The following is a 21660-nucleotide window of genomic DNA, read 5'->3' as shown; positions in this document are numbered from 1 at the left end:
AATTTGATCAGAGTTGCAACACCTACTCTCCAGTTCATTGGATTCACCTAGGACAGCTAACAAGGAGAGGATGATGAACAACACCAATTCCAAGGAACAGAGTATCTGCAACTGCAAGCAAAACAGCTCCATCCATTCACCCACTAGGATCTAAGCCCTCTCAGTTAGAAGCAGAGTGGGCATCACCATCCCCAAATCCTCAAGACTGGGGAATGAACATTGGACTAAAGGAGACTTATTATTATTCTAGCAATGGAGGAACTTTTATCATTGCTGTAAAGGCAGTGGCCACCAGAGATTCTGAGGGGAGGGAGAGGGAAAAATAAGTGCAATATGGGGTCATTTTCAGGACATTGTATTTGTCTTGTATGACATTGCAGTGACAGATACAGGTCATTGTATATTTTGTTGTACCTTAAAAAATTGTGCCAGGCAAGTGTAAACTATAATGTAAACTATAGTCCATGGTTAGTTGCAATGCTTCAGTATGGGTTCATCAATTGTAAAAAATGTACCACACTATGAAGGATGTTGTTAATGTGGGAAAGTGTGTGTGGGGAGGGAGTGGGGCATATGGGAATCCCTTATATTTTTTATGTAAAATATATGTAATCTAAAGTTTCTATAAAAATAAAAAATTAATTATAAAAAAAGCTAACATTCACTGTATGCGTACTGTGAACTAAGCACAGAAATTCTTTGCATGCAATGAGATTCCCATATTACACATGAGGAAATTTACACACAGCTAGACTCAGGTCACCCACTGAGGAGCAGTGGTGGGATTGGTGGTGTGCTGATGTTGGCTCAGACAGGCTCCAGAGAGCCAAATATGCACATCTTTCCCAACCCCACGGTCAATGACATCATGCTGGTAGCTTGAAATTGGTCATTGTCTGAGAATTAAAAGTAGAAATCTACAAATTCTGCAAATCATGTGGTATTTATTTATTTCCCAGAGAACTGGTCGCTAAACATTTACCAACACAACACTGGATAGGATGCAAATCCAGCCAGTTTGATTTCAGCAAAATTTTGGTAAAGACATGTTTTTATGCCAAAGCATTGAGAATAATATTAAAATTTTCCTTATTGTGTCAGTCAGTTTTATTTAGGTACTGTGTTCCTTGCAGCTAAATGCACCCTAAATGATTCCTAGTGCTTCTGTAAAGGAAGGATTAAATGAGATGAAGCACTTGTACCAGTTAGTACAGGGTTTTCCACAGTAAATGTTAGCAGTTATTACAACTATTGAAGAATTCACGGCAGAGATATGGTCCTAAAGTCTTTCAGCCATCTATTTTATTTTATTTGTTCTAATATTTTTTACTGTTTTTTTTTTAAAGATACATAGATCACAAAAATGTTACATTAAAAAATATAAGAGGTTCCCATATACCCCACACTCCACCCCCACTCCTCCCACATCTACAATTTCTTTCATATTGTGGCACATTCATTGCAATTGGTGAATACATTTTGGAGCACTGCCACACTACATGGATTATAGTTTACATTGTAATTTACACTCTTCCCCAGTACTTTCAGTGGATTATGGTAGGATATATAAGGTCCAAATCTGTCCCTGCAATATCATTTAGGACAACTTGAAGTCCCGAAAATGCCCCCACATCACATCTCTTCTTCCCTTTCTCTGCCCTCAGCAACTACCGTGGCCACTGTCTCCACATCAATGATACAATTTCTTCCATTGCTAGAGTCACAATAGTTCTATAGTAGAATACCAGTAAGTCCACTCTAATCCATATTTTATTCCTCCATCCTGTGAACCTGGGATGGTGATGTCCATGACACCTCTATATTGATAGGGGGCTTAGATCCCAATGGTTGATGGATGCGATTCTCCTGCTTGGAGTTGTAAGCACTCTCAGTTCCCTGGTGTGGTGGTTGACCATCTTCACCTCCCTGTTAGCTGACCTGGGTAAGTCCAATGAACCGGAGGGTAGGAGTTGCAACTCTGCTGAGGCTCAGGACCCAGCTGGTGCATGGGCCAGTTCAGAGATTCAAGTCTCCTGAGTATACACCAATCCCAGTGCCAACCACAGGTTCAGAAAAAGTAACAAAAGAGGCATGTGTAGAAAGGTCACATCTAAGTCCAACTCCATCACACTCAGGAACACAAATTGCAAAATATGGCCCACTGACAAGGCATTGAACTCCAAAGCCAACTGCCATGACTGTAGAATCTGTGTGTCTCTGTAGCCCTCCAGAGCACCAGTACATGGGGTTGCATCTACTTTGGCTGTCTCTGGGATCCTGCTGAGGTGTGCATAAACGCGCCTCCTCTGATGACCTCCTGACTCTTTTTTGAAGATTCTTAGCATATAAACTCATTTGTCTTTACCATTTCCCCCTTTTATTCAAGGTCTTTATCTAGTTGTATCACCAGTTAAAGATTGGTAGTAATCCCTTGGCATCAGGGAGGCTCATCCCTGGGGGTTGTGTCCCATGCTGGGGGGAGGGTAATGCATTTACATGCTGAGTTTGACTTAGAGAGTGGACACATTTGAACAACATGGAGGCTCTCAGGAGGTAACTCTTATGCACCCTCCAGCTCTAGGCCTGGCTGAAATTTCAAGTGCACAGGCTCATAAGCATAGTCATCAGTATCAAGGACTCATAATTAGGCCATCCTACTTCACTGGTTTTTGCTCTTGCACTTGGGAATTGTTGCTGTTCCATTGGGGAATGTGACAGAGCCCCCCAGGAAGGGAATTCAGCATTCCCTCAGTTGTTGATTGTAACTATAATTACTATGAAAATACCCAACGGATATCTGAACATTTTAATTTACATTATATACATGCTCTGGAGAACTCCCTCCCAACCATGTGTCCCCCATCAATAACACCCCACACTAGCGTTCCTCCCCTGCCATAGTTGAACTCCTCTGTGGTCAAAACTTCTTAAAAAATGAAGCCTATTATATTGCCAAATTCAATTAATAGGACACTGAAATAGTAACGACAGGTTTAAAGATTAGAAATAGAATACATACTAATTTAGAAAACCTAAAATAAAATAAAAATAAATTGGGGTATTAAAAAATGGGAAATATCATAAAACTTTTTTTTGATGTTTTGCCTTTCATCAACTGTAATAGGTGCTGCCCTGTATGTACAGTGGCAAGGCAATTTCTTTCATTTCTTCTTCATTGTCTACGTCCTTTTTTTTTTTTACTTTTTAATTTTGTATTCAAGAAAATTTTAGATCACAGTAAAGTCTCATATACAATATAGGGGACTCCAATATAGTCAACATTCCCCCTTCCCCAGCAATGATCTTTTTACATGTTCATATTTGCTATAGCTGATGTACAGATATTGAAACATAGATATCAAATGTGGTTCCATTTTGGTTTACATTATGGTTTATATTTTAGGCTGTACAATTTTCTAAATTTTTAGTTACATTATGATTTACATTTTAGCCTATAGACTTTTATACATTTTTGGTGAAATTTAACATGACATATTCATCATTGCACGATCTTGTGGAATACTTCCATTGTTCCCCAGTTACCCTGTTTCCATCTATTCTATTCCTCTCTCCCACTCTCCTCAGGGCCCACAGTGACAACCAAGCTTCACTGTTTGAAGGTCCAGATTCACAGATACTTGCAACAATGCTGAGGGCTTGACATATTAGATTGTTCTCCTCCTTTGGGAGCCACCAATTCTCTCAAGAGACACAATTCCCTATGTTTGAGAACATCAGGCCTCCTTAGGATCGGGGTACAACTTCCCACTCACTGTATGGGTCTCTGCCCAATGATATAATGCACTATGACAAGATGAGCACTCACACACTCCCTAGAAGCCTGCCCCTGTGCCAGATGCCCCCCCCTTAAGTACCTTAAACAGGTAACCCTTCCTTATTATATTTTCTGAAGAGTTTTCTCAACAGTATACTTTCAACCACACACCCAACAATCTCCCATGTTCAACTGTTCCCCCTAACCTTCCCCCCAATTTCTTAGGCTATCTGACCCATCCTCCTAACCCTCGCCCCCCTCAAGCCTACAAAACCCCATCCAAAAGTATCCCTATGCCCCCGTCTTATCCCTTCCCTGTACAAATACTTACCTCTACTTTATCATAGATTTCACCCATGTAGGCATCAGATCATGACTTTCCTCTCCCCCCATTTCCTCTCTACCTCTCTGAGACAGCTTGGTTTGCTTATTTCATATCAGAGAGGTCATGTAGTATTTGTCCTTCAATGCCTGGCTTGCTTCACTCAACATAAGGCCCTCAAGATTCATCCATGTTATCCCATGTGTTTGTACTGTATTCCTTTCTATAGCTGAGAAGTATTCCATTGTATGTATATACCACATTTTATTTATTCATTCATCTGTCGATGGGCATTTGGTTTGATTCCAACTTTTGGCAATAGTGAATAATGCTGCTATGAACATTGGTGTGCATATATGGTTTGTGTTCTTGTTTTCAGTTCTTCTGGGTATATACCCAGTAGTGGAATTGCTGGGTCATATGTCAGCCATCTATTTTAAATGACTTCTTTTCCTTTAAAGGAATTGAGTGACAAAACTGAACTTCACCTCCATTTTCTCTCTGTTCTATAGTCTATATCTTGGGGCAAAAATTAAATGATATAAAAAAAGAAATCATTAAGGCAATCCAATGACTGTCTACCAACCAGTTACGTGCCTTCCGAGCTCCAGGAAATAAAGTCTTAACAATCGTGTATTTCTGTGTACCTTAGGTTGCTGTCCCACGCTCTGTGGGGCTCTAGGGAATGAGGCCAGGGCCACGCCAACTGAACCTGGCTTCTGACCCAGCAGGGCACCTAAAGGACATGACACCATTTGGCAAAACTCACATCAGTTTAGATGTGGCACTATCATTTGACATAATTATTAGAGCCTTAGGTAGAGAAAAAAGACCCCTTGTTACCAGGATGGCAATGCTCATCTTTGTGGATAGCCAACGTGACAGCCACCACAAAACCAACAAGATCAAGGAGAAAAAGAAAAACTGATAATTAGTGAGTGCTAACTATATGTCAGGCATTTTTCTGCCTATTTGATAAGTATCGTTTTATTATCCCAGTAACCCATGAAGTATGTATAACAATTGTCCCCATTTTTGAGGAGAGGAAATTAAAATTTGGTCGTGTTGAATAACTGGGTGTAGATCAAAAGATGGCAAATGGTTAAGGAAATGTGGAGTCTGTGGTGGCTTCCAGATAATCTGACTCCAGAGTTCACGTCCCGGATCCTGACAGCACACTGCCAAGGAGTCCACCTGAAGGAACAGGGATACAGGGGTAGTTCTGGGACTTCCAGGTTCAGAAGCCACAGTCAGACAAGAACCTCCATGCAAGCGCTCTCCTTGGGTAGCATTACCCAGAACCTTCTTTGACCACCAGGCCTCCTACCTCATTGCCTTGGCAGTTTGGTTACTTGAGACATCCTGCCTTGAACACAGTCAACATGTTTGCATGCCTGCCTTCCACTATCATCTTCCCTTGTCACGTGCCTCTAAACCTGACCATCCAGTTGTATTCTGGTTCTTGCCTGTGCCTTAAATGCCGCACCCACAGCTCGTCTATCATCTGATCCCATATTTCCCTGTAAAATCCACATTTTTTTTTAAGGTTAATTTTTAAATTTCTCCCCCTCCCTCTGTTGTCTGCTGTCTGTGTCCATTTCCTGTGTGTTCTTCTGTGTCTGCTTGTATTCTCATTAGGCAGCTCTGGGAACTGATCCCGGGACCTTCCCGAGTGGGAGAGAGGTGATCATTCTCTTGCGCCTCAGCTCCCTGGTCTGCTGTGTCTCTTATTGTCTCTCCTCTATGTCTCTTTTTGTTCTGTCATCTTGCTGCATCAGCTCTCCATGTGGGCTGCATTCCTGGGTTAGGTCCACTCCTTGTGAGGGGCAGCATTCTGCGTTGGCCAGCTCGCCACATGGGCCAGGAGGCCCTGGGTGTCGAACTCTGGACCTCCTATTGGGTAGATGGGAGCCCAGTTACTTGAATCACATCCATTTCCCTACAATCCATTTTAGTTAGCTGGCTGAGAACACGGACTCTCCTTCCCAGAATTACCCAGTTCACTTCTCAACAGATGTTAACAGGAAATCCTGATGAAAGAACTAGGGCATATGTGTTTAAAGAAAGAGGTTTAAAATATTTTATTATAGGACATACATCAATATTAAACAGTGCTTAAATATTATGGCATTCATGTTTATAAGGACAATATAAACACTTGTAATTTGAACAGTCACTTTATTAAACAAAAAAAATAAATTCATTTTTAACAGTGGGTTGCATGATCCATAAAGTACATTTTTTTCAATAATTTACTCATCTGCTTAGTCATATATACATTCATTTTCTTCAAAACAAAACAAAACAAAACAACCAACAGGATTATTCACCACATCACATCATAAACAAATGGACCTGTAAAAATGGTGTGTAGAAAATTCAGAAACATTTAAACAGCACATTCCAAGGATAACAAGTCCATTCAAAATGAATTAAATGCTTTAGAAGCCTTTGTAATCAGCCTGGGTGTCATATAGATGCATCAGTACAAAATGCTGCAGCAAATTCAAGTATAACAAATCACATACATAAATCTTACGCAAGAGAGAAATCTCCCTTGGTTAGCACAGAGCACATACCAAACTCTCAGTATGATTCAGATTAACTTTATTTTTTTCAGCATGGAAGGAAAGATAATGAGATTGTCAGATCAACTGACCAAATACCAACTACTGGAAGTGGGTGTGGTTCACAGACACTGCAATATTTAGAAATTTTATTTTACAGGGATCTTTTCTGCCACAACAAATGTAAGGGTTACTGGAAAACCATAGCAGCTAAAACCAGCCAGTCAGTCCACCTTTACTTCTTTGGCAATGTGGAAATGCCATGTTCATAGTTTGAACAGAGACAAGCAGAAAAGCTGCAGCAAGCCAGAAAATGTCACAGGGCTCATTTATATGGCATCAGCTTTATTTATTAAAATATAGCTTTAATTTCACTGACAAAACATACCTCCAACTTTGTTTTTCTGGTCCTAGCAAGTCAAGTCCTTCCTAATTGCTAATTGATTATGAAAGGGCAGCTCTGAACCCTTCTCTTTTGCTTCCATGTCCCCCACACTCAGGGCGCCTTTCCTCATTTTGTCTGTAATAAACTACCAGGCACCACGAGCTAATTATGTACCTTGACAAGGAGGGCATGAAAAACCAGCCTCTGGGCTACTGTAGCGACCCAATTATTTTCTGCATTTTATGTAGGAAAAACTGTTTTGTTTACAACTTATTGCACAATATTTTCTTGCGAAAAACCAATTTTAATAACACTGAGTTGAATTGTATAAGATTTGCTTGGTTACACTTCTAAAGCATTTGGTTATTCTTGTGGGTTAGCCACCTCATGCTCAAGCAAATGTTTATTTGCACAATGAGAAAGAAAGGGACTTTTCTTTTCTATTCGACCATCCCACTGTAACACTGCACCCAACCTTGAGAACAAAGAGAATCAGACCATAAAGAACCCAAGGTCCTTAGATTTTTAGCCAAGCCACACACAGGAAGCCCCTGGACTCACCATTCACTTGCTACCCAAGTTTCCCCTTGGCTTAAAAAAGTGAGAAGAAAAGCAGACGTGGAATTGCTTGAGGAGGACTTGGTGGATGGTGGGTTGCAGAAGCGAGTGACCACAATGACAAACAAGGGTGATTTCTATGTGCCAAGATTGACTAGAAAAGGAAGCAACCTCAGAACATGCCAGAGATTCACCAACACCCCCTCACCCCTCACCTTTGCACAGGTTTGTTCTTTCCTCATCTGGATCAACTCCCTGCTCCTCACACCATTTTGTCCTTTAGTATACAACATAGAAGCTGCCATTTTTGAGAAGCCTAGCATCATGGCTGGGCTCAGGACCCCTCCATATGCTCCCATGGCACCATGTGAATATCCGCCACTGTGCTCATAAGACTTTGCTAAAATTGTTGACTTGCCTGTATGCTCCATTGGCCATGGGCTCCTTGAGAGCAAGAACTGTGTCACCACCGTTTTATCTACACCATCTAGATTTATGCAAGATGCACAGTCAGCCTGCACTGAATATTTATAGAACAAGTAAAAGAACAGCCATGAGCTTCCTTTGGAAGATGTTGACTTTGTTTGTAGTGTGACGTCTTCTACTTATATGCCTGAGTAGAAGTTGAAGGACACTAAAGGATTTTAGTGCTTAACTTTTAAGAATGCAGCAGGGGGAGACATACTAAGCTAATTCAGAAAAATTGAGCTATTTGGCTCCAAATCTCTTCTCCTCCTTCAATGTACACTCAAAATCTCTCTTTAAATCACTTGACCAGCTTTGACAATGGTAGCATGTTAGATATGTGCCTTAGTCAGATGAATATTTGATAAAGAGGTAAATCCATGTAGCAGTTCAGACTCATCAGCTCCACAGGTGGAATGAAAAGACAGTGGGCAGCAGGAAAGATGACTAGGCTGTGTACCCCCTTCCTTTGTGTAGTGAGGACAGCAGATATGGACATAAAGCTGGCTTTATGCAGTGGGTATGGCACCTCAAAAAACATGGTAGATTGACTTTTAATTAATCATATTATTCTTTTATTATATTGGGGATCTCTGAAATGCATTGACATGATAAAAATTTTATCCTTCTATAGAGTAAGAATTCTTACTTCAAACCCATTATTTCTGTGTTCACAAATTCAGACTTCAGTAGAACTCATTTGTCTTAAATTGAGGTCATACTTATTTACCTGTTAGCTACTCCATCACATACTGCTCCCTATGAGGTTATGTTTTAGACTTTATTTCTCCCAATACTGAAGGAACTGAAAAATCTTCTTTTAAATTTGTACCAATACCAACCCATTCACCTTTGTCATAACTCAGCAAATGCTCCTCAAAACCAAGATGACCAAAATAGCCATTGAGTGTGTTTATATAAGCAGAATTAAGCCAAGAACTTCATCTCTGAAAGTGACTTTTTCCCTCAGTATAAAACAAGTTTGAGATTCTGAGTCCCACAAGACCATTTGGCAAGGAGATGGTGGCAGGTCCCTGCCAAACACAGCCTCTGAGTAGGGCTGGCTGCTCATCAGACTGAGTCATGATGAGCTGAGCTTGGAGTGTGGACTTTCCCATCAAGCCACCTGCCCAGGAGAGTCCTGGAGGTCATTTAAAGGAGTCCACAGAAATGCCTAGAGTCTGACTAGCAGAACCTGACATTAGACCCGAGCTGGTCACCTTGAGCTGCTGTGACTTGGTTTTCAATTCTGGTTGTAATCAAACCTCCCTGTGTTCATGGCTGGAAATTTGCTCTTTTGTCTTATAAACACTCCTGTCCTCTAGGGAACTCAGTAGGACAGTGAGCAAGGCCGAGCAGTGGCCAGCTCTACTTCCCTAGATGATTCCAATCCAAGCTCTGCTTCCAATTCCCTACCTTCTCTCAGTGATCAAAATTACTGTACTTTCTTATTACACACACACACACACACATACAATCTTTTATATAATGAAACTGCATTTTATATAGTGCCTTTCAAAGAACTGTAATAACTTAAAATACTTTCTATTGCCACATAAATCACGAATGTATAAAAGATTACAAACATTAGTACTCTCTTGTTTGGGGCCACCTATAATCTCTAGAGAGCTTGAGGAAAGTTCTCAGCAGTATATTTAGCCTAATTTTAAAAAATTAGGTGGAATGTTTCTAACCCAAAGAAAAAAAGCTCAGTAGGGATAACTAAAAACCAGAAATTGGGAACTAGCACTCTGAATTTTGGAGTGCTAATGCTCAAGCAATGGTGCAGCATCCTCTTTGTGACTTCCTTTGTAATTAAATAGTAACTAGTGCCTTGATACTGGTGATGATCTATTTCTAATAATTTATCAACCTGAACAAGGATGAAAAACAAAAGAAAGTAGGAGACTTATTTCATCTTTTCCTGGGTATGTAATTTTCAGTGCTTGAAGATACCTTAAAGGAGACCTTTTGCCCCTAAACATCCATTTTGTTAATAGTTTTAATAATATATTGTTTATATAACACTTGAGAAGGGCAGATGAAGGCAAGGAAAGAATGCTAGCATTTATAAAGGAGACCTACTACGTTTACTATGCTTTATCAGTTTGTGAGGCATTTCCAGGTACACAATTTCATTTGAGTATCCAATTTCACAGGTGATGAAACTGCAGCCAGGTGATTTTCAGTGACTTGTCCAGGATCACTTAGATCTGGACATGGAGACTAAAATTAATTAAATCCAGGCTTTATCCAGTGCTCTACCCAAAAGACCACTGGTTTCCCTTCTGTGATTGGCTCTGGGGGCAGAGTTGGTAAGGTCAGACCAAGAGTTCAGAAAGCTGAGAAATCAGACCGAAGCCCAGGAGAAGTACGAATGGCTTGACGTTTCCCTGTCTTTCTCTTTTTTCTGAACTCCCTACTGACCCTACTGTCTTTATTTTTCTCACACCCATACTGTTGTATTGGTTCTCTGTGAAAATATTGCTTGTGTGATGTGACTGTAAAAGCTTAGATCTGACCATATCAAAGAGCTCAGCAAAGTGCATGGCACGTAGTAGATGCTCCAAAAATATCACTTTTACTACGTAAACTTTATCTCTGCACATTTCATCACGGATGCACTGTATTGAGCAAAATCATTTTGTTGTCTGCAACATTGGGTTAAGTATGTGTGGTGGTACAAGAAAATGGACTGTTTGTGACTTGTTATACCCAGAGATAAAAATAGCTGTTTTCTTCCAAATCTGATGGAGAAAACATGTGTTTTGATTCAGACTTTGAATTCTGAAGCAAAATTTCTATTGCAGAAAGTTGGCTCTAACTTGTAGGTCAAGACTGTGGATGATGTTCTGAGTAGGAAAGCAGAGGAGGGTGAGGTGAGCTACTGGAAATGGAGGCAGTAATAGGCAAGGGACTGTGCTTTTTGATTCAGTTACTAATAAATGTCTAACTCTCTTTGGAAAGTATGTAGAAAAAGAGCAATAAATTGATACTTAAATATTTGTAATATTTGCTTGCTTCTCTAGTAAAACTATTTCATAAGCTTACTTTTTAATAGCCTTCCTACTTGTCAAATTGAATCTATAGATTAAGGCTGCTCATTTGCCTACCCATTCATCAGTGCTCCCTGTTCTTTACAATTGCTGTTCCTTCTGCTATGATGCTGGGGCTGGGTGCAGGAGGTGCTGAGGGCCGAGACGTTTCATTGAGAGGCTCTGCTTTTGATTAATAATAGGTCACGGGCTTTTGACCCTTGACACTTCAATTAGCCAAGCTGCAAAGCTGAAATCTTTTCATTATGGAAAAGAGAAGGCTGGGTTTAGCAAATTGGGGAAGAAAGACAGTTTTCTTAGAGGATCAATCAATAAGCCATTGCTGTACTCATTCAAACATGCTTTCTGCTCCTGCTCACTGAAGACTTGTGGAGGTCCTGCCTCTTCCTGTGATTATCCCCTTCTAACTTCTAGACTCATCCTGAAGCTGGTGAACCATATTCTCCTGACAAGAGTGTTTTTTTGTGATTGATATTGTGGGACCAGAAGTACTTCCAGTCCCCGGGGAGGAGGGCAGGGGGATGGGAATCCAAAAGCAGTGTAGTCTCTCACCCAGAGAACATAACAGCAGATGCTACGCAGTTAGGGCAGGTCTGACTTTTCCAAATGAGGAAAAATGCTCTTCAGTTCTCAGCAGGGACCAGGGCAGAAGAGAGAACATCACTCTATGGCTGGTGAGGAAGCACTATGAGGGAAATAAATTTGTCTATAACAAGGGGATTGTGTGGGCTAATGAAGCAGAAATGGGATATAATTTAGCAGTAGAAGTAAGGTGAACAGGCAAAGATGCTCTAAGGCCATGCAGAATCAGGCAGCTGCAGCAGCTCAAACCATATTATGAGTGCTTAGGCAGTAATGGCAGGAGCCTGTCTTCAGAAGGTCTGAGTTAAAATGCCTCTTTATAGGGAATGGCTCTCTACGTCCTCATATCAAATCAAGCCAGAGAAGCTTCTATCCCCCTACTCTGTCCTTCTTGGGCTATGAGACAGAGAAGGGGAATGGAAGCAATGGGTAGCACCTATTTTCCCAGGCAATCCTGATGAAGAGCAGACAGACTAATAGCATTAACCCACCCACAGCTGGGATTGGAGCTCCCAGTGGTGATCACAGGGTTTCCAGGTGGTCCGTGGTGACCAAGTTTCCAAGCTGGGCTTTGACCATTGGTTCTTGATTCCATCCTACTCTATCTCACCTTGCTCTCAGGCTCTAGGCTTTGACCCATTCAGTGATGGAGTTCTGTTTTCCTGGGTGCCGATCTCTCTGGGGTGACTAAAGACCAGTTAATCTGGAATTTCTCCCACTCTGCTCTGCATACCTGATCAGGGATTTTTCAGAAACCCCAGTGTCAATTAGTATCTGAGCCTTCCTGGGTAGATCATCTGGTATTTCCAAGTCCCTCTGGATCCAGTCTCCCAGCCCCTGCCTGTAACTAGCGGTTGGATCTTCTCCCTAATTCCTCTCCTCCCATCCCTACTCTCCTTGTCTTCTCAGTAGGGCCCCAGTCCTAATTTCTGACCACCTATGAATTGAATACTGCCATGGGCATACTAAATCATGTGAGCTAGTTGAGAAGGCCCTACATAAGTACCCTACATAGGTACAGTGTGAAATAAGTGAAAACTTAGATATCAGTGTTTCAAAAACAATAGAAAGTTCACACTATAGCATGTAACAGTTTGCCAAATACATTTTATAGACAATTGCTGCAGGAACCTGGAGAGAGAGTGGGGTGATGAGGAAGGGCCGACCAGGGATAACAATTGTAGTAGTTTTTGTGTGGTTAGAGAGGAACTAGCGGGAGGGAGGCTGACAGGTGCATGACAGCTAAGGCAGAAGCACACCGGATAGGAATGGACACATTGATCGTGGCAAGAAGGAGAACGGGGCAAGGACATGCTGAGGGAATAGGAAGGCCATAAGCAGATGGGCTGGTGGCAAGGGGGGCTGGGAGCAGGAGCACCTGCCCACCTCCAGAGGGATTAGTCATTGCTTAAAGTTAGTACTCAGCCAAGTTTATTTTCTTGGATTGAGCAAGACCTGGAAGGCCCTAAGGTGTGCACACAAGAGGGAGAGTAGGATGGAAAGAAGCAACGCCTGCAAGAAATAAAAGATGAAGACAACAGACAACTTGCAAAAAGTGAAAGGCAGCAACTGGTCAAATAGTGCACATCTGGGCTTCTGGGCAGAAATGCTACGGAAACCCCTCTGGCCACCGGCTCTTTCCTAATATGTGGCAGCACATTTTGTTTGTCTTTTTCATTGGGAGCTAATGGTATAAAAACAGAAAGACAACAATGCAGACAGAGGGTAAAAGTCCTGAAGGAATGAGGCCTTGAGCACGCCTGGGCCCTGAGCAGCTCCCCGGCCTGCCCGCCCCGCTGGAGCAGCGGGTGCCAGAGCCTGCAGCTGCAGTGCTGATGCTGGATGGGGAGTGAGCAGTTGAGGGATGCCTCATCCTGTCGCCCATGAATCGTGCATGGAATGGCACCCCTGGAGCAAGGATGCTGTCCCCAAAGCTTTCATTGCTTATATGTTTTAGAAAGGAATGGGGGGAGGCCAGGTAGAATTCCGGCAAGAGAGGAAGGGGTAAGGAAAGGAGACGAGAGGGGAGTTGCCACACAGCGTCAGACAAAGCCTTCCTTTTCCTCCCTGGGACTGGCAGTCATACTAGAGCTAATTGGCCTCAAAATTGCCAGGTCCATCTGTGTCAGTTCTGCATCTACTACCTCTGCCGGAGATTCTCGTCTCTCAACACCGTGGATACCCTGCCTAGGTCAGGGGGATGGCACTTCTTGTTTCCAGGTGGAAACGTCTTTCTCTTCCTTATGACCTCTTGGGACTGGAGTAAGGAAGGGAAAAAAAAGTTGCTCCAACAAAGCTCCTGCTTGTGGAAACATGGTTTTATCATCCCTGTAGGAACTCTAGGTAGGTTTGCTCACAGTAACACCATTTCTATTCCACTGTGGCTATTTTAGACTTAGGAAAAAAAAAAAAAAAAAGAAAAAAGAAAAAGAGAGGGATGAAGAGAAGAAGAAGAAATTCTACTAGTATTTGTCTTCTGGAAAATGTCTCTCACATCCAGCATCTCTGGAGAACTCCAGAGCAGGCCCTCACCAGGCCCGGTGCAGGGTGCCGTGGTTAAGAGGTCTTCCCTACAGAGTCAGGGGTGACCCCAAGCTATCTTTGGGGACCTCTGGGGGTCCTGCACGTCAGCAGAATCCCAGGGGTCAGGGAGAGATTTCAGGTCTGCTGTGGCCAAGAGGCATCTATTTGTCGTTGCTTCTGTCAGAGTCAGTCAGTGTGTCAGAGGGTTTTTGCTGATGAGACAAAGAGCTGGAAGACCCCTTGAGTCCCCTGGGCTTCGGCTGACCTGCCTGGTATATAGAATGCCAGGAGTTAATGGTGGGGTGGCGGTGGGCACTTACCCCTTATCCTGAGATCTGTTTAGAAAATCACAACGATATACCTTATACTTTTCAGTGGGTAGGGCATGTGGGTCAATGCTCAGACCTGAATTCGAACTAACTTGCTACTGTCACCGAATAATTCATGCAGGCAGGGGACATCAATTAAGTCAGGTGAGCATGTGTCAATAATCCATTAAAAATATGCTTGGACAGTGAACACCAAAAATCATTATTAGCATTATTTAAACTATGCTGTAAATTAGTGATGGTATAAACCAGGGGCTGGCAAACTATGGCCGATGGTCTAAATCTGGTATGGACTCTTTTTTCTTTTTTTTTTTTTTGGTACAGCTCATGAACTACATTTTCAAAGGGTGGCAAAAAATAACCAAAACAAGGAATATGCGACAGAGACCATATGGCCCATGACATCTAAAATATTTACTACGTAGCCTGATACTGAAAAAGTTTAAGTAAATGGATTTTTATTTTTGGTTCATCTGCAAACAACCTCCCCTCTGCCCCATTTATAATAAGGCCTCTATGAAAAATGCATTCTTGACTTCTAAAGAGATAAACCTGGAATATACCCAGCTCATAAGATGGGGACTGTCTGTGCCTCTTTGCATTTCCAGTGCCAAGTTCAGTGCCTAGAACAGGAGAGGTAGCCAGCAAAGTTTGCTAATAGTGAAGATCAGTGTGTATAAAGTGACACTCAAACCTGTCAGGAAAAGTAGCATTCCCACAACTCCCTTTGGGCCTTTGTGTTCTGGAGTCATTAAGGTGAGGATCAAGGCTGGCTTTGCCTTGCATGTCCCCGTTGAGTGAGCTAAGAGCCTCCTGTTCGGCCTATTTCCTTGGCTCTGCTGCTGCCTATCTAGAGAAAAAGAACAGAATTACATTTGCTTGTCTTCTAACCAATGAGAGAAGCATAGACAAATATGCACTCAGCCCCTAGGACAATTCTGTATGGCCCAGCTGCTGACATGAATATAGCAGGACTAGAGAAGGTGCAAACAGAGGTGGAATTGCAGATCTGAGATGAATGAGTGAAATATGAGAGTCAGGTTCTCGAGAAACACATTGAGAGCATCATGAGGAAATGAGTCAGAGGTTGGATCTGTGGGTCTCCAAAGAAGTCCTTAGACTTCTTCCCATCTGTTTTTTCATATGCTAAATGTAGATACTAATTCCTTCTTTCTTCTACCTCACTGGAATGACTTAAGAAAGGTAAAATTCCTCTGAAAAGTATAAAATGCTATATATAAATGGAAAGAAATATTAAAATACATGTTGGGATTTTCTGTTTTAGCTTCTTCTCTACCAGATTTGAATGCACCTACTGTATTAAGGCTTTTTAATAGGTTAGCACCTTTATTTTTCTTCTTCTTACAAATACAGTATAAATTTCTCTAGATTTTTTACCTAATTAGGTCTTTAGTATTTATAGTTAGCAATAATCATTTCCAGCTTATAATGTGGCTACACTGACTATGATATGGAGGGAACGTAATATAACTCCTGAGAATGATTTTGTCCTTTGAATACGAATAAACAATCAGCTTTTGGGCAGTTCCTTTTTTATCAGTTGCAGCAAAGTATTACTAAACCATACTACTTTGAATAATGTCTATGATAAGCCCTTCCCCTTCTTAACACCCTTGCCTCTCTTCCCTAAATAACCTTCTTTTTAGGCAAGAGAACCAGTAATCCATGGTGCACAGGTGAAGAAGAAATGAAGATATTTTCCTGAATAGAGGAGTGTTTTCCATCCACCCCTCACCCCACCATGACATTTGGGTCCTGTGGGAGCATGCTGGTCTGAGCTTCGGCAAGGAGCTGTGTCTTCCACTGAAATTCTAACTGTGGCCACTTGCTCTGGCCAGCCCAGCCCACAACAGTCATTTCCACTCACTCATCTTGTAGAGATTGTGAAGGGTCAGAAGCCATTGCTGGCCATTATGTTTTGAAGGTGGTGGACATCTCAGCAGCCTGGGCTCAGCTCTGCTCCATAGCACAGTTTGTAGACAAGGAGCAGATGCAAACAGTGTTCCAACTGGGCTCCACTGGAGCTGTTTGCAGGTGGTTTCATGGTTAAAAGTCCTAATAGTATAAAAAGAGATCAGAGGAACAAGTGAGCATATCCTCTGATGCCTCCATTTTTGCCACGTCTGCCTTCCTTTTAGTGACCTTGGTTTTGCTCTTAGAATATATCTGGACATTTAATTCCATCTGCTTTGTCCCTTTGCTGATGAGCAAAGTTCTTTCCTCAAATGAGTCAACAAGCATTCATATGATGAGGCAATATTTTTTGGGGGGGAGGAAGGGAGGGGAACAATAGGATGTGAGCAGAACCAGCCCCAGAGCAGTCAAGAATGGTTGTCAAGCTGTGATTAAGTAGCTGTGATTAAAAAGTGAACAATTACCTGCTCATGTAAATAGCTCTGAAAATGTTCTCAAGCCCAGGCCATACCCATGAAACCTACTGGGCCAAAAGGTCTGAGTGATGCTTTATTTGGAGAGTGGGTGAAAGCCAAGGACCTCAAAGTTTTCATTTGTGAATGGCAATTCAGGAACACGTGGCTGCCATCTAATTAGTCACAACTGCCAACGGAGTCTTAATTTTCAAAGATTGCCTAGGTCTCAGGCTACTTGGAGATCAGCATTCTGAACTGATTTCTCATGGTGGCATCTGTGAACATTTGTATGCTTGACATACTCTCTGAATTATGTTCAATTCCTGGTGAGATATCTAGAATCCCTCTAATCCCTTCTCTCCCTTTCCAAAAGAACAAAAAACAAAAAACAACAAAAAAAAACCATGCTTGAATACAGGTGAGTGATGGTGCATTTGCTTTCTTTTATTTTTAAAAAAGGATGTACTTTCGAAAAGTGTGCATCATAATTGTTACTGTTAATCGATAACTTCAACACACAGCAGAGCGTGTTTTGCAGCCACACTATGGAATCGCTGTTCTAGGGCAATGCTAGCTGCTTCTGTGTTCTCTGATGTGTCCAACCTGTCCAGAATTGGTATAATTCGCCTTTCTAGGTAGGCTTAAATACATTCCAGGCCATGATTTCCTAAAATTGGTGAACTTGGATATTTAGAATTGTAGACACTAAACCCTTCCAGTTATGACCTGTTCTTGAGTTTGACTGGGGTGGAGATTTAGCTTAATTTAAAGGTTAATTGGAGGCAAATCCTGAGGAAACAAAGAATTAAACATTTGGGATATAGTTTTATATCCTCAGCATATTTAAGCAGTTCCCAAGGAGAGGAATTTTAGCCTTGCTATTTGTGATGCAGGATACTGTGGAAATGCTGCAGAGTCTGGCAGACCCAGGTTCAATCATCCTTCCTCCTTGGCCTTGGGCAAGCCTTAACTTCTCTCAACTATCAGATCTTCATCTGTAAAATAGGAATAGTGGAGTTGCTGTGAGGTTTAGAGATAATGGGTGCAAAATACCCTATAGATGCTGGGCACACAGTGGGATACAACAGAAAAGTCTCAGCAGAACATTTATGTATCAAATACTATTGTCTACCATGGATGGACCAATCCAGGTAGATGGGGAAAGCATTAGATACTTCAGCATTTTGAAGAGAGTCAGCATATCCCAAGTGATTAAGGTAGAAGCAGTCTTAGATGAGACTAGGAGAGAGAGGCAAGGGAGGAAAAAAATCCTTGACTTTGACAAGTAAAATGCTTTTCTGAAACTCTCTAACTTGCAATAGTCTGGGGAAATTTTTTGTATTAAGTGATTCAAAATCTCTCTTAAGACACGCAATTTGAATTGCAGAACGAACTTAAATTTCACTTATCAAGTTGATTTTTGTGATGTTTAGGCAATCTGAAAGCAACTGCTTTTTATAACACACTAGAGAAGACATTTTAACTACAGTTACTCTGGGTAAATTCTTCAAACTCCAAATAGAAGCAGTAAACATTTGAGTATAAATATGACAATCATTTACTTAACTGTAACAATTTTAGATAGTTTTGGCATGCTTAAAAGATATAGAGATTTCTGTGGATGAGTAAAAAAGAACTCATAATATTTATCCCACTTTAAGGTTTGATTGACATGAACAATTTCTTGTAAAATAAGCATGTTTATCCCCAATATCATGTATGGGAAAGGAAAAAAAAATATTAAAGTTTGCTTCCCTGGAGGTAGTAGGGTTTGAGAAGAGTGTAGTAGGCAATTACTTATGGATAGTTTTTGCAATGATACAATTATCATGGTTTTTATTTGATGACCAAAAGATTTTCTCATGGTTTATTTTCATTTGATGTGGTGTCAATACTAATTTTCCGGTGCTTCTAAGCATTTCATGTCTATAATTTAAGTTTGTCTGTAAAGGTATTTAAAGATCATCTCTAAAATGGAGCCATATTTTATTGAAGAAAAGCTATTACCTTTCTTCCATGGGGATGCTCTTCCTCAAGGTAGGGGACCAGGGGAAGAAGTAAGGGCAAAGAGTGTTTCTCATTCAGATCCTGAAGGAAGCATTCCTAAACAGTGACACTTATCTTCGTTAGCAAGGAGAGAAGAGAGGTTTGCATAGCCAAGTCCTTCCTAGATGCCTCCCTCTGTAACAGGACACACACATCTGGTAGGGTTGTTATGCAACAGACAGACAGACCAGAGGAGTATGAAAATCCAGTCAAGATCTAAATTCCAGAAGCCAAATTATGAACACAAGGCAAAGAATCAATCTGGCCAAGAAGGAGATATTCTCCAGAAAAGGGCTGCAGAAAGCATAATATTCTGGGTCCAAACACAACGAACAACCTAATGGAAATCCATGGGAAAACATACCTTCCACTGCCATGTGAAAAGAGGTTTACCTTTTAGAAGAATTTAAGGAAAATATCATTTTATTACAAGGGGAAAAAAGAAGAGAAGGGTGGTGGAGCCACTAACCCTTGCTGGAAAAGTTATATCAGAGCGACAACCTCCTTCAAAATTCTTATGAAGAAATTACCCAAATGTGATAAAGAGGTCACGAAAGTGGTCAGTAGTTTTAGACCTGTGATTCTAGTCACATATTATTTCAAAAATATAAATCCTATTTTAAATTCTTCCTCTGGAATGATAGGCATATTTTAAACTTTTACATGAAGTTACCATCTTCATCATTAGTAATATCCTGAGTTATTAAGATTTACCAAAATTTGGTATACATAAAGCAAAATAATAGTGTGTTCCCCAAGTTCTTGTTGAATGTGGGAAGAGATGAGGTAAGTGGGTCACCAGATTTTTTACCAGAATAAGTAGGGCTTCTGTACAAAAATGTTTATGAGCTCTTGCTTTAGACACTTTTTTGGTTGAACAGCCAACATCTGCCCCATGCTAAGCATTATTATCACTAGAAGTTCCAGAAGGATATTCTAGGATCAAAACTGCATTCAGGACTTTGGACCTCATTCATCATGCAACAGTAAAGCAGATAAGAAAGATGGAAGTCAAGATGTGCCTTTCAAAGTATTATAAGCTCTGGATTTTCTTAACAGTTCTGGAAACGTTAAGTGATTTGTCAAGAAAGGCCTTTTGAGGTCATGTATTAAAGTTTGTGAAGTAATTTGGCAGCCTCTTTCTTGGCATGGAATTAGCACCCACCCCACCTCAACCTCTTGATCTTTAAATGTCATAGAAGAAGCCTTCCTTCACCTGTCCTTGCAAATGCTTAAAGGATTTTTGTACCAGATTGTTGAAACTGTGACCCTCATCTCTACTGTCTTCTATTAGAAAAGGCTGTATTTCCCCTGATTGGTTCTTTTACCATTCTCCAAGACCCAAATGTAGAGACTTTGCCTCTTTCAGATCAAGAGGCCCAATGAGGGCTCCTCAGACTCATCCTTAGTAATTAAGGCTCCATATCAAACCAAAGCACAGCAAAAGGTAAATCTCACTGTTAAGATTCACCCAAGCTGGAAACTGGATGCATCAGAAATGGTGGAGTTTTAAAACTTGCTCTAAAAATAATGTGCCTGGGACATCAGCCACCATCCTAAGAGCTCTACCTCTCCAGGCCTTCTCCCCGTAAATATTGAATGTGGCTGTCAGTAAGTTGAGCCTGAAAATAAAGTCCCCTCACGCCATCAAGAAATAGCTCCAAACTTAGAGCGTGTGCTCAAAATATTCCTGATGAAATCATAATCATATATTTATAGTCTTTTGGACTGTGTATGAAATTCTGTTTCCCATGGTATTTTTCGTTGAAAGGGCCAGACATGAAAAGTGGGCTCAGAGGATGACCGAGAGAGCTTTTGCTGTGAGGAAATACTGCTTATCATCGGTTTGAACTGGTTGGTTGTGTGACAAGCCTCCCTCTTCCCTGTGCCCTACCTGTGCCCAGTGGGTTGGGCATGTACCCAACCCCCTCCCCACCCACCCCTGCCCCCAATTCCCAGATGGTTCCCTCATTTGATGGTCCTGTCTTGCCATTCAGGAAGAGTGACCTGGCCTTCTTAGGAGCAAGCGGAGTTGTGTTTCCTAAGGTGGCCCCTGCCTTCTGACCTTCCCTGTCCTCTAGACTTCCTCCCCATTTTCACTGAGGGAGATGGTGTGGATTTTAATGGTTGGAACTTGATGGTTCTCTCCAAGGCTGGGGTTAGAGGGCCCCACGCAGCAGCAGACCTGCAAAAAGCTTTTACTTCTCACCCGGGCTGTGGTGCAGGCTGATTGGTCTTTGGACACTGTAATCCTGGTAGATCCACGGGGCATGGAAGAGAAAAATTTCCATTCACAGACCCCATCCGTCTTGGAGATCTTATAGAAGGTCTCTCCTGATCCCACCGGGATACGCACCATATCCTTATGCTGCCCCTCCAAGGCATGGCTGGGTGCGTGCAGGGTATAGCCCAGAGCATGTTTGGAAGATGGCTTTCTGCGGAGACACTGGATTCTCAAGACGTTCTGAAACGCCTTTTTAAACTCTTGACTGGAGCACGGGTATATGATGGGGTTGATGCAGCTGTTTAGGTATCCGAGCCAAAATGCTATTTTAAAAACTGTTTCCGAGGGCTTGGAATCAGGGAAGAAAGACCCTGGAAGAAAACACACAGATTCATACATATTATTTGCAAGTCAATAGGCCAAGTGACTAGGAAAACA

At 41.6% G+C, this 21660-nt stretch overlaps 1 protein-coding gene across 15 annotated transcripts in view; it reads right to left on the bottom strand.

Annotated features, from left to right (window-relative positions):
* Nucleotides 1-6149: 6149 nt before the first annotated feature.
* The window catches only part of ADRA1A (adrenoceptor alpha 1A), a 117600-nt gene continuing 102089 nt past the window's right edge, over nucleotides 6150-21660 (bottom strand). For 6 of the 15 annotated variants that reach the window (XR_011647468.1, XR_011647467.1, XR_011647469.1 and 3 more), the window contains 2 exons: nucleotides 21208-21593; nucleotides 6150-16638 (listed from right to left, as the gene is read on the bottom strand). Coding sequence is in view for 11 of the 15 variants with exons in the window: in XM_071211931.1 (XP_071068032.1) it covers nucleotides 16630-16638; nucleotides 21208-21593 (395 nt within the window). In the remaining 4 variants the exon portion in view is untranslated. Of the gene's footprint in view, nucleotides 21594-21660 lie in introns of all 15 variants that reach the window. The other 9 variants (XM_058287822.2, XM_058287821.2, XM_058287823.2 and 6 more) reach the window with 4 other exon arrangements.

Source organism: Dasypus novemcinctus, chromosome 25 (assembly GCF_030445035.2).
Source record: "Dasypus novemcinctus isolate mDasNov1 chromosome 25, mDasNov1.1.hap2, whole genome shotgun sequence".
NCBI lineage: Eukaryota > Metazoa > Chordata > Mammalia > Cingulata > Dasypodidae > Dasypus > Dasypus novemcinctus.
The sequence above is the reverse complement of the archived record's forward strand: the minus strand, read 5'-3'. Positions and strand labels throughout refer to the sequence as shown.